The 13,053-nt window shown below is 15.0% G+C and overlaps 2 protein-coding genes across 2 annotated transcripts, besides 27 other annotated features; one reads left to right on the top strand and one right to left on the bottom strand. All coding sequences in view use genetic code 6, as the record gives it.

Moving 5' to 3' along the window:
• Window positions 1-921, top strand: IMG5_180470 (sperm flagellar protein 1, putative; the record flags this gene model as incomplete). The annotated part of the gene is made up of 3 exons (XM_004027543.1): window positions 1-488; window positions 702-763; window positions 820-921. Exons 1-3 carry the CDS (start codon window positions 5-7, stop codon window positions 919-921), a joined length of 648 nt encoding a protein of 215 aa, XP_004027592.1. The 5' UTR covers window positions 1-4.
• Window positions 922-1,063: 142 nt separating this feature from the next.
• Window positions 1,064-1,134: a microsatellite.
• Window positions 1,135-1,492: 358 nt separating this feature from the next.
• Window positions 1,493-1,545: a microsatellite.
• Window positions 1,493-1,549: a microsatellite.
• Window positions 1,550-2,336: 787 nt separating this feature from the next.
• Window positions 2,337-2,394: a microsatellite.
• A 72-nt stretch (window positions 2,395-2,466) lies between these two features.
• Window positions 2,467-2,497: a microsatellite.
• Window positions 2,490-2,545: a microsatellite.
• A 178-nt stretch (window positions 2,546-2,723) lies between these two features.
• Window positions 2,724-2,846: a microsatellite.
• Window positions 2,738-2,830: a microsatellite.
• Window positions 2,847-2,925: 79 nt separating the features above from the next.
• Window positions 2,926-3,030: a microsatellite.
• Window positions 2,955-3,031: a microsatellite.
• A 2,165-nt stretch (window positions 3,032-5,196) lies between these two features.
• On the bottom strand, window positions 5,197-5,823 carry IMG5_180480 (kinesin motor domain protein; the record flags this gene model as incomplete). Its single annotated transcript, XM_004027544.1, has 2 exons — window positions 5,197-5,435; window positions 5,493-5,823. Coding segments are annotated over 2 exons (570 nt in total), but the record flags the coding sequence as incomplete, so codon positions are not given.
• A 109-nt stretch (window positions 5,824-5,932) lies between these two features.
• Window positions 5,933-5,970: a microsatellite.
• A 172-nt stretch (window positions 5,971-6,142) lies between these two features.
• Window positions 6,143-6,197: a microsatellite.
• Window positions 6,198-6,394: 197 nt separating this feature from the next.
• Window positions 6,395-6,447: a microsatellite.
• A 218-nt stretch (window positions 6,448-6,665) lies between these two features.
• Window positions 6,666-6,715: a microsatellite.
• A 46-nt stretch (window positions 6,716-6,761) lies between these two features.
• Window positions 6,762-6,969: a microsatellite.
• Window positions 6,773-6,821: a microsatellite.
• Window positions 6,970-8,291: 1,322 nt separating the features above from the next.
• Window positions 8,292-8,344: a microsatellite.
• A 380-nt stretch (window positions 8,345-8,724) lies between these two features.
• Window positions 8,725-8,759: a microsatellite.
• Window positions 8,733-8,764: a microsatellite.
• A 1,907-nt stretch (window positions 8,765-10,671) lies between these two features.
• Window positions 10,672-10,754: a microsatellite.
• A 759-nt stretch (window positions 10,755-11,513) lies between these two features.
• Window positions 11,514-11,599: a microsatellite.
• Window positions 11,514-11,614: a microsatellite.
• Window positions 11,517-11,563: a microsatellite.
• Window positions 11,517-11,621: a microsatellite.
• A 255-nt stretch (window positions 11,622-11,876) lies between these two features.
• Window positions 11,877-11,907: a microsatellite.
• A 7-nt stretch (window positions 11,908-11,914) lies between these two features.
• Window positions 11,915-11,966: a microsatellite.
• A 798-nt stretch (window positions 11,967-12,764) lies between these two features.
• Window positions 12,765-12,841: a microsatellite.
• Window positions 12,842-13,053: the final 212 nt, after the last annotated feature.

Consider the following 13,053-nt stretch of genomic DNA (forward strand, 5'->3'; position numbering starts at 1 on the left):
ATATATGGAAGCTCCACCTATAACTGAAGAAGAATTAAATTAGTTATATAATTGGATAGACACTATTCCATTAACTAGATCAAAAAAAAACATAACAAGAGATTTTGCAGATGGATGTATGATGGCAGAAATAATATAGCATTATTTACCAAAATTAGTTGATGTCCATAATTATTCACAGGCACACTCAATAACTTAAAAAATGTATAATTGGAATACATTAAATTGTAACAAAAATAAATAAAAAAATTATATGTATATTTATATTATAATAGAAAGAGTATTTAGAAAAATGGGATTCTAAATATCTAATATTGATATTGAAAGTATAATAAATTCAACTCCTAATGCGATTGAAAGAGTATTGAAAGTAGTTTAAATAAAAATTGAAAAATATATTCAAGAATAAAAAAAAAGAAAAGAACAAGAATCATTTGTATAGTAAAAATAATAGTAAAATGTATTTTAAAACTAATAAAATTAAGGAGGTTATTATAATTCTTAAAATATAGATGATTCATAATAATATGGATATAATAAGTATATTTAAATTAAATAACATAAAAAAAATATATATACAAATGTTGTATATATATAAATATAAAAATAATAAATAAATACATTTACATTTATATTTTTATGATATTTATATATTTAAAAATTTTTAATTTTTTTTTTATATTTTAGTTTATGTTAAAAAGAATTAATTTTTAAACTTTAAGAAAAGGATAAGTCTAATTAAGAACTTAAAGAAACTATTGAAGTTTTTTTTTATATATTATTTAGTTTAATAAATTTTACTTATTTTATATAACTTAGATATTAGAATTAAAAGTAAAAAAAATGGATTAACTTGTCAAATTAAAAGATAGTAAAATTTAAAATTTAATTAATAAGCTTTCAGTTGCAGGTCTTTAATGAATTTAAAAAAAATTTTATATTTGTTTATATTAATTATTAGTAATAGATATATAATTTTAAAAAATAATAATTTTTATATTTTTTAATATAAGAAATAAATAAAAAAAATTATATGCAATAAAGAATTAGAGTTTATAATAAAATATATTATATATATATAAATATATATATATATATATATATATATATATATATATATTTTTATATATATATTTAATAATTTTTTGTGTTTATTATTTCTTTAATATTATATATATATCTTATTTATAAATTTTTATTTTTATTATTAATTCTTCTAAATAATATAATATTTTTTGTAAAAATAAAAATAATATTTTATTGATTATTAACCATTAAATAAAAATATATATTTGTTCAAAAAATAAATAATTTAACTAAAAAACATGCAAAGAAGTCCATTTTAAATATGTTTTTTCATTAATTAATTTATTTTTATTATAAAAATAAAAAATACGAAAATAATTTTTAAAATTGTATATAAATTACATATAAAGATGATACCTTATATAATTCATTAAAAATACTTATTTATACAGTAATCATATAATTATAAATAATAAAATTAAAACTATGAAAAAAATAAATTCGAATATGTAAATAATATAAAAAGAGTAACTAAAAAAAAAAAAATATTTTACAAAGCGAATTCCTAAAAAATCCAATCATATTTTTACAATAAAAATAAAATAAATATATATAGAAAATACTGAAAAAATCACAAAGAAATTGCTTGAATTTCCCTTTATATAAATACTCCAAAACAGAACATATGAAGTTAAATCATTAAGTTCCTAAAGAGATGGATATGGTATTTAAATATGGAAAGATAGCTATAAATATATTAGCATATGGTACTAAAATAAAGATTAGGGAAGTGTAAAATATATCATATAGATAGGGATATATATCAAGGAGAATCGGCAGATAATAAAGTTAATTCTTATGGGGTTTATATACATAAAATGGGGCAAAATAATAAGTTTAATGAAAAAAAAATATTTATAAGATTGATATAGAATAGAAATTTGGAAAAATAGATGTAATTATGATGAGTTTCATTATAAAGGGAAAAATATTTATAAAAAGTTTATATTGGACCCGATAATTCTAGTAATTCGGTATAATAGAATGATAATAAAATGTAAGGATTTAAAGATATATGATTATAATATTATTTTTTTAAAAAAATAAAAATAAAATAAAGTAAAAAACTTGTGTTTCTGATTTATAATTCATAGCATGGAAAGCATATTTGCTAAGAATAAATAAAAATAGATATGATTTTGATAAAAAATTGAAAGGTATATAAAAAAGTAAATAATAAATTTATAAAAAGTATTGTCATTCAGGTATATAAGAAAAATTAAAAAAATAAGAATACTACAATAATATATAAAAAAATAAGATATTTATTAAAAAGTAAAATAAATTTTTATTGATAAAAAAAATAAAAAAAATAAATAAATTATATTTAAATATTTATATAAAATAATACAATTTAAAAATTTTAAATTTATAATAGAAATATATATATATATATAAATATATATATATAATTTATTTATTTTTTAATAATATATTTTTATTATTTTATATAAAATATCCTATATATTCCATTCAAATATAAATTTTATTGATTTTTTTATAATAATTTTCAATTTTATTTTCTCATTTTAAGCATAAATTTATAGCAGTAGTAGGAATTTAGAAAACTTTCTACTGATTGGCAGATTAATTTTATTATTATTATTAATTAGGAAATTAATATACGGAATATTAAAATTATTATAGTTGATATTATTATTATTGTTATTATAATTATAATAGTTAATTTTATTATGATTATTATTGTTATTATTATTATTATTATTATTATTATTATTATTATACTTATACTTATTATTTTTAAATCTAATTTTAAAAAATTTGTTATTGATTATTTTATTGTTAATAATAACCTTAATATTGTCCTTAATTCTAAATTTATTTTTATTATTATTACTATAATTAGGATTATTATTAATATTATCCTTAATATTAATATTATTATTATTAATTTTATTATTTAGATTATATCTATTATTATTAAACTTGCAATTACTATTATTTTATTTAATTGCTATCATTTTAAATTTTATTATTATAATTAGGTACATTATTTTATAAATAATTATTATAACTTTGATTAATAGTTGGTTATTTATCTTTTGGAGTTGTATTTATTGGTTATTAACTTAGAATTTACTAAATGTATTATTTATTATCTAAATTATTACCATAGTCATCTTAAAAATCTTATTTATAATTTTTTTATATCGACTCATTTTAATTATACTATAATTAATTATTTTTTATAGGCGAATCAAATTTTGAATTAGAGCTTTTAATATTTCCTTAAGCAAGCTAATAAGAAGAAGTAGTATTTGAATTGCGATTATTTCCAATAATTTAAGAACTATCATTTGATTAATCATTTAATTAATTAGAGCTTTTTAATCTTTATTAAGGAGTTGCTTTATTACTCTTTAATTAGCTTTCAATAATTTAAGACTTTCTAATATATTTATCAAGTTCTTTTTTAGTTGGGGATGCTTCCTCATTATACAAATCTTCATTATCCTATAATTAACTCTATCTATTATAATTATTCTATATAGGTTAATTAAGTGAACTGCGAATAACTTAAACTGAAATCCCATTCGATGGTATATAATTTTATGATTATAAATAGTTTTTTGAAGCATTTGCCTAAGGTATTGATCTTGGAGTTATTTTGGAATTATTATTTAAGCTTAAGCTTGATTTCGTATTTATTTTTCCTTTAGATTTATCTCTGCTTTTATTTTTTGAATTGTTTTGACTATGATTATTTTTTATGTTTTAAATTTCTTCCTTTAATTTTAATATTTGTGTATCTTTCATTATTTCTTCTCTTTCGAAAGCTTCTTAAATTTACATTAAAGAAGAGTATTTTTCTTCCAGTTTTTTTTTATCTTCTTCGAACATTATATACAATTAATAATTAGTGTAAGTCTGGCATTTTATAATAAAATCAACTTCATATAATTCTTATAATTATTATCTAATTATTTCTATACATTTCTAGTTTTCATTTTAGTCTTTTTAAAGCTTTATTTTATAATCATTACTATTTTAAATTGCATTTTTTAACTATTCTATTTTATCATATCTAAATTTTGAGTCTTTCTAGTTCATATTATTTTACAATAAGGACTCTTAAAGTTCCTATATATTCTTTTCATTTTATTCAATTAAATTGTCCTATTCTCTTATATTATATTCGATTTCTTTTTTTTTCTATAAAGCATCTTCGAACCTCAAAGTAAGTCTATTAAAATTCTAAATAAAAGTATACCTATTATTCTTATATTATTAACTAGTTAATATTTCTTCTGTAGTTGGTGGAATTTCTTTTAGATTATTTATTTTTTCACTAACTCCTTATTATAATTATTCTTCTAAAGTAAGCTATTATTCTTATTCTTATTCTTGTAAATAAAACGGGTCTACCCCGTTTTTCCCATTTAATTTTTCAGTATTATAAATAGACTTTAAATTTTCATAAACTTCCTTTTTAATAGTCTTAGCCCTTTATGCATATTTTAAAGTATTAATAGTTTCTTCTATAAACTTAAAAGCAGGAGTCACACATGCAATAAAAAGAGTTTTAGCGTTTCCACCTAAACTTTCTTTTAATAATCTCGTTAATTTAGAATCTCTATAAGGTACATGCCTTTTATTTCTATCTGTATATAAAATGTATTTATATTCATATTTATATTTATATATTATTACCATTCTAAGATAAAATATTAATACAATTTCCTAAAGATAATAAAGATTTATTAATATTAGCACCTTCTTTTTATCGAACAGTTTTACTATCTGCAGTTGCTGACGCCCTTTCACTTCCTGCTAAATCAACCATATATAATTTCGGTGTCATATAATTAGTCTAAATGGTATTTTTAGATGTTTCGATTTCCAAGTTTAACTAAATAATAGCATGAGACCTAGAACTGAATTAATTCATTTTAGTACTTGCCATAATTCTTTTTTTATTTCCTTATTTTATTAACTAATGTATTTAATCTACAGTAGTAATTAATTTCTCAGTTAATAATTGACAATAAACCCCTTTTTCTGCATCTTCTACGACATTTAAATTTTCAGAAACTCCAGTTTCTACACTTAATAAATCTCGAATTTATTCATTGTAAATTTCTAAATAACTCATTTTTATTCTTGTTTTTTTTTCTAATTTAGTACATATTTTACAGTCTAAAATACTATCCCGCCTTCGTTTCCTGTATATTAAGGTTATGCATCTTATTATTATGTATTACTTTCATAAATGCTTTTATTATTAGAATTATCCTATATAAGCATACTCTCCTCGAAATTATCACCGAACATAGTAAATGTTTTGCCTGATCCGGTCATTCCATATACTAATATAGTATGACTAAATCCTAAATGTGTTTTATTATAATTTTAAAAATAATATAAAATTTAGATGTATGTTATACCTTTAAATAAAGAATCTTCTAATGTAGGAAGTACTGCTTAATTAAATATTTACATTGTTTAAGTTTTAGAATCAAATACTTCGTCATAGATGAATACTTAATCACCTTATGTAGAATGTGGTTAAACTAACAATATTGAACTGTCCTGACCTGCTCGTATGTATTTTTAACCTTCTATGTGACCTTGGTTTTCATAACATAAGTTGTTTGTTGGCTTTATACGAACGCATACATGAAAGTTTGATTAATCGATTGGATTTTAAGATTATTCAATGCCTGATGACATTTATTATTTTATTATTTTACTTTTAATTTTAATTTTTTTTATTTTATTTATTAATATTTATTGTTAAGCTTTTTTATTTGTTTTCTATTAATTATATTTTTATAAGAGTTTTTTATAGGATTATTTTTTTTTATATTATTTATTTATTTGTTTGTTTTGTTTTATTTATTAATTTTATTTTTATTTTTAATTATAAATATAAAATTTATTTTATTTTGTGATATGAAAAAAATTTTATTTTTGGGAAAAATATATTTTAAAATATAAAGAAAATTTTGATTAATAAATATATTATTAATAAAAAATAATAAACAGGTGGTTTAAATTTATTTAATATAAAATTAAAAATTCAAAAAGAAAAAATTATATAAATAAATATATATATATATATATATATATATATATATATATATATTATAATTTTATATTTATCACTTTTAAAAAAAATATAAATATTTTTTTTGTATTTTATATTTTATAACAAAAAAAAAACTCTAAATTAATATTTTCCTTGAATATTAAACATAAATTTAAATAAAATTAATTAATTTATAAGAAATTATAAAAATTTATTATTTTTAATGTTTTTATATAAATATTTATTATATAATTAAGTTAATTAAAAAATATTTATTAAAAAAAAAATATGTTTTATAATTAAAAAATATTAAGCATTATATAAATATAAAGTATTTATTTATAAATAATATATAAAATATAATATGTTTTATATTTCATTTAATAAACATATATCAGAAATCATTAATATTAAATTAATATTCATAAGCATTTAATAATTATTCTGAAGTAATAGACATATCTTATCCTTTAGAAGGTTATCCTATAAATTCATCTGAATCACTAGTATTATTAATATTATTATTGTTTTTAATTTATTATTAATAATTAAATTAATTATTAACTATATCTTAATTAAAATCATCTTAGTCAAACGATTTTGTTTTTGATTATTTACTTGTTTTTTATTCTTATTATTATTATTATATATTATTTAAATTATTATTAGTATTTTATTAAGATTAATTTGTTTGTTATTTTTATTACTATTATAATTATTATTGTTAATATTGTTATTATTATAGTTATTGCTATTGTTATTGTTATTATTATTGTTATTGTTATTACTATTATAATTATTATTATTATTATTATTATTATTATTATTGTTATCTTTTTAAATTTTATTATTCATTTTACTCATCTTTTTTCTATGTTTATTTTTAATTAATTTACTATTCTTCTTACTCTTTATCTTTTTCGTCTTCATTTTATTAAGGGTTTATAGATCTATATTCTTCAATTAATTATAAAAGTAAAGGTTTTTTCTCATCTACATTTTACATTTTTAATTTATTAACTAAATAATTTCTTTTAATTTCATTCTTTACATTAGATTCTTAAGAATATATTCCTAAACTATATTCCATTTCATAAAATTATAATAACTCTTTAATTAAATGAAGGGCTATTTAAGAATTTTCCTATTCATGCATTTTTTATACACTTGCATTTTCTTTATAAAATATACTTATTTTTTATTTATTTGCAGCTGTATTTTCTTATTAGTCTATTATTTTAAATATAGATGAACGAATATGTGCACGAATATTACTCAAAGCACCATTTTGGTCTAAAGAGCCTATTACTAAATTTTTTAATTCGTTAAGTTCTTGCATTTTTATATTTTTTTTTAATATTATTTATTTTTATTTAAATTAAATTAAATAAATATATTTATTTTGTAAATAATTCCTTTTTATTTTTTATATATATTGAAAAAAAAAATTTTAAAAGAAAAAATAAAATTTTTATTAATTTTAAATTTTTAAAAAGGGAAATTTAAATATTTTTTTTAAAAAAAGATTTTTTTTTTTTTTTTTTTAAACTTAATTTAATTCTTTATAGAAAAATCAACTATTAAAAAAAAAAAAAAAAAACTCATACACTCAAAAATATAAATATTTTATAGAAAAAAAAAAAAAAATGATAAATTATAAAATTAATGTGTTTATAAAAATAAACAAAAATTATTTACAGATAAAAATATCAAAAAAAAAATAATTATTTATTCACAATTTAAGCTTTTTATAATAGAAAAAGTTTAAAATAAAAAATATAACTTCCAAAAAAAACGGTAAAAAGCTAAAAAAGAACCATAAAGTCCATATTTCATTATATTTCCAACTTTAAAAACTAAATAAAGAATATAAAATAGCTCCACAATTATGTAATATAATTTCTAAACAAAAAAATAATAGTAAATATTTATACTTTACAAATAAGTTTTTTAAAATTACATATTATAGATAAATTGTCACAAAACATATTTATTCCATAATAAAGTATTATTAATTCAAATACAATAAAAATTAATGTAACTATTGTTGCTCTATATATACTTTTTATTTATAAAAATATTATATTTTATCCACTAATTTTAATATGTTTTCTTTATTTTACGTTGACTCTGCTGAAACCCAATTATTGTCTTCTATATATATACATATATATATATATAAATATATTTATTATATTTATATATATACCTTTTATAACATTTCTTATAGATGATATTATATTATCTTCCTTTTAATATATTTTTTTCAAATTAGTTTTTATTTATTTATATTACATATGATTAAATTATAGACGCCGTAATTATTAAATGAAGTATTATGCTTATAAATTTACATGGAATTAAATAATTTGCTCCTGATGACATTTTTTTTGGTATATAATTATATGTTTTTTTATATTTTTTTTTTTTTTGATAATTTTAAATTTTTTTTTTATTTTTTTTTAAACAAAAAATATATAACAGAATTAAAATTAAATAAATATTATTTTTATGACTTTTTTTTTATTAAAAAAAAAAAAAATATTAATAAATAAGATATTTAATTATTATTAAATAAATAATTTTTTATAGATAGATATATAAATAGATATATATATAAATAAATATTTTTATTTTTTTCCTCTTTATATCTTTATATAATAATTGTAACAATAATTATACAAATTTACTAATAATCATAAACAATTTATAAAGAGCTTTTTGTATATAATTAGAAACAAAATTTAGATACATTTGAGATTAGGCAAGTTAAAAGAAATACAAACAAATTTGAAACCACTTAGGTGAAGATTGTTTTAATACTTTAAAATCAATAATGTCGATAAGTAAGTTAAATTATTGACGAAAAAACTATAAAGAAATTAATAAAGAAATATGTAAATTAATGATTAAGATTAAAAAATAATAGCAATCCTTTGCATGTAAAAAGATTTATTGAAAAAAAAAAAAAAATAGATTAAAATCTTTTATAATTTTTCCATAATTAATGATAAAACATATTAATTTAATAAATAGATTATAAAGATATACAATAAATGATAAATTTATATATTAAACACAAGATAATATTTTAAAGTAATGCATATATATAAAAGCAGTTAGTTAAAAGAATGATTTTTAACTTTTAAAATTTACAAAAAGATATAAAGATTTAATTTATTTTTCTTATCAAGATAAGTTTTTTATAAATTATATTTTTTCTCATATTCCTTTATTTAATTCTTTTTAAAATGTATTTATAACATGCTAAATAATATTTTTTGTATATTCATTTATAAATTTTATATATTTAACTTTTGATAGCTCTTTCTAAATAGAAATAATGTCCAAAAACATAACCAGATTTTAAAATAAAGATTTATTATTGATTTAGTTTATTTATTAAATCAAAATACGGAAGTTTTTTGGTTTTGAATATTCCCCTATTTTTTATATTTTCTATGATTATTTTATTATCAAATTATATTTTTAGAAAATAATTTCATGTTATATTAGTTTTTGATTTGTTTCAGTTTTTTTTTTTTTTTTTTATGCTACTATGCTTATTAATTATAAAATTCATTAAAAATCAATAATTTATTAATATATTTGTAGTTTATATTACACAGTAATAAAAAATTACTAATATAAAAATAGTCCTCAAACAAATTTAGGATGATTGCTTTTATTATTAACTACCTTTTTTTCATTTGTTTACAATAAACTCGATTGATATTAAATAAAATAATATTTCGATTTAAAAAAAAAAAAAATATATTTATAAAAATTGGATTAATTAAATAAATATTTCGATAATTTCATAGTAGATATTTCTCTCTTACAAAAAAAGATCTAACAAAATATATCGAATATATGTATAATTATGAAATTTCAGTTAAAATAATAAACTAAAAGTCTTTTTCTGTACTTTCATTTTATTTATAATAAGAAATTAAAAATGATATATATAAAGGTCATTATTAAAATAAATATATAAAATAATTCATTTTTTAAAGATATTTGAATAAAATTATCTAAAAAATATAACAAAATTTCTTTTTCTCTAGATTCTTTTATAATCATGATAAATTAATTAAAGCTAGTTTATTTTTTTGAATCATAAAAATTTTCAATAAGAATTATAAAGTTGAATATAACTATAAATGGAAATAGGGTTATTTTTTACTTAGCTTATAGTATTGTTTTTAATGTTTATTTTTAATGTAAAAAATAAATTTAAATTTATACATATGGTTAAGAAATGATAATATTTAAAAACAATTTTTATCAAATATAAATTTTATATATTTCTTATTAATGTTTAAGACATATATTAAATGATTTTCATTATATATTTTATTACAAAAACGATATAAATGTTAAGAGAAAATTAAAGAATTTAGAAGTTATTAATTTAAAAAAATGATATGTAATTAAATTAGTAAAAATACATTAAAAATATATATAAGTAATTTAATAATGAAAAATATAATTTAGAACTAAAAATCTAGAAATTTGATATAAATAAATTAGATTATATAATATATATATATATATATATAATAATAAATAAATAATATATATATATATATATATATATATATATATATATATATATTAAATTTGAAAAAATATGATTTATTAGATCAGTATGTAAAAATTCATAAATAAATTTTTGATAATTTTTAGTAAAAAGATTTAAATAAATATTAATCAAAATATTTTAAAATTTATTTAATAATAAAAAATACATTATTCAAATTAATATTTACATTATTTTCGGATATTTATTAAGAAAATAACATTGATTTTTTAATTACGATTTATATAAATATTATATTTAAACAAATGAAATATAAATTTATCATTATATTTTTGGGATTTTTTTTTTTAGTTAATAAAAAAAATATTAAATACATCAAATATGATGTATGTTATAAATAAATTAAAAAAAAAGAATAAAAAGTAATAGTATATAACTAAAATTTAATAATTTAAATGTATAAAATTTTATAAAAAATTTCTAATTTAATGTTAAATATTATATATGATATTTTTCAAGTATTAATTAGTTTTAAGGCATCCCAAAAAATTTCTTTTCTAAAGATTTCTTAATATTATTTTTTTATGCATATTAATTAATTAATATATTATTTATATTTTCTTGTTTTTAATTTTAAAAGTCTTTCTAATTATATATAAGGCTCATCTTTATAAAAATTCATTCTTTTTATAAAAACAATTAAAAAAATAAATATAATAATAAATATAAAAAAAAGATACAATCCTTAAGAATTTATTTCACAATTATTATAATATTTATATTTAATTATATTTTAAAGCATATCTGAATATGAATAATCATCACCACATCCGCTAAATATATATATATATATATATATATATATATATATATAAATAAATATAAAAATAAATAAAATAAAAGTATATATAAATATAAATTTATATATTAATATATTTATATTTATTTTTCTTTTTTAATTTTCTATGTAAATAATTATATCTAATTAATACTATATAATTTTTTTTAATTACATAAATAAAATATGATTGCTTTTTTATTTAAATAAAATATATTAAATTATAAAGATTTAAGTTTCAATTGTATTTATATATAGATTAAATATAAATAATAATCCATATAAATATATATATATATATACATATATAATATATTTTTATTATAAATTTCTAGAAAATAAAATAAAATTATATCTTTTGATATTTTAAATATATTTTAAATGATATTTAATAATAATATATTATAAAATTTATTTTTTATTTATATATATATATATTTTTTTTTATTATACACTTAAAGCTATAATATTAATTATTAAATAGATTAATTTGCTAGAAGACATTCTTCTAATTAAGAAAATTAAAATTCAAATCTATTTTTAAAAAAAATAAACAAATAAATTTAAAATTAAAAATATACGAAATTAAATTTAAATTCAATGATTATAATTCTTTCAAATTTTCTATTATTTTACATATTTCAATCATACAATCGTAACTATCTATTTAACTATTATTATCACACCAACTTTTTTTTATTTTTATATTATATATACTTTCAAATTAATTACTTTTTAAAATTTAAATTTAGAATTTTCATTTGTTTCTTTTCTATTATTGAATAAAGTATTTAACAAAATCCTTCTGTAGTAATAGAACCTTTAAAACTATTTATTTAAAAAATTATACATATATATTTTATATACATTTATACTCTTCTAAATTTAATTCTAAATCATTTAATACTTTTAAACTTTTAATAGTTTAACATATTTTATTTATTGATTCATCATTAATATCTATTTAATTTTCTTATTAATCTGCTTTCATATTTGATATATTTAAATGTAAAATCTATAAAGCAGGTAAACTTTTTAACGTTTCCATTAAATTAGAAATATATCTATTTTCATCTTCAAAAACAGAAAATTGCCAACTATTAATGAAAATTAAATAAAATAAATATAATAATAATAATATAAAAATACTTTGAAAAATCAATATATAATTCTTATAAATTAAAAAATGGTTTTAAAGAAAAAACATTTTATTAAAATCTTTTTCTTTTATTTCTTCTAAACTATGAATATATATATAAATAAATATATATAAAAGTATATAATATATATATATATATATATATACATATATTTAAATATATATGTGTATAACTAATACTTTGATAATTTTATATCTAAATATGTAGGTGTGTACATATACATATCAAGTGAATTTCTTATATCCATAATAGTGCATTCACCATCTCTTCCTTTTTCACTTTCAATAATTAAATCTCTTGTTTAGTTAGTATTTATTTAATTAAAAGAACTTAATTTTTTTTTTAATTATTTAAAAATATATTATTAATTATTTTT

This window comes from Ichthyophthirius multifiliis (assembly GCF_000220395.1).
Source record: "Ichthyophthirius multifiliis unplaced genomic scaffold scaff_1120509251317, whole genome shotgun sequence".
Classification (NCBI taxonomy): domain Eukaryota; phylum Ciliophora; class Oligohymenophorea; order Hymenostomatida; genus Ichthyophthirius; species Ichthyophthirius multifiliis.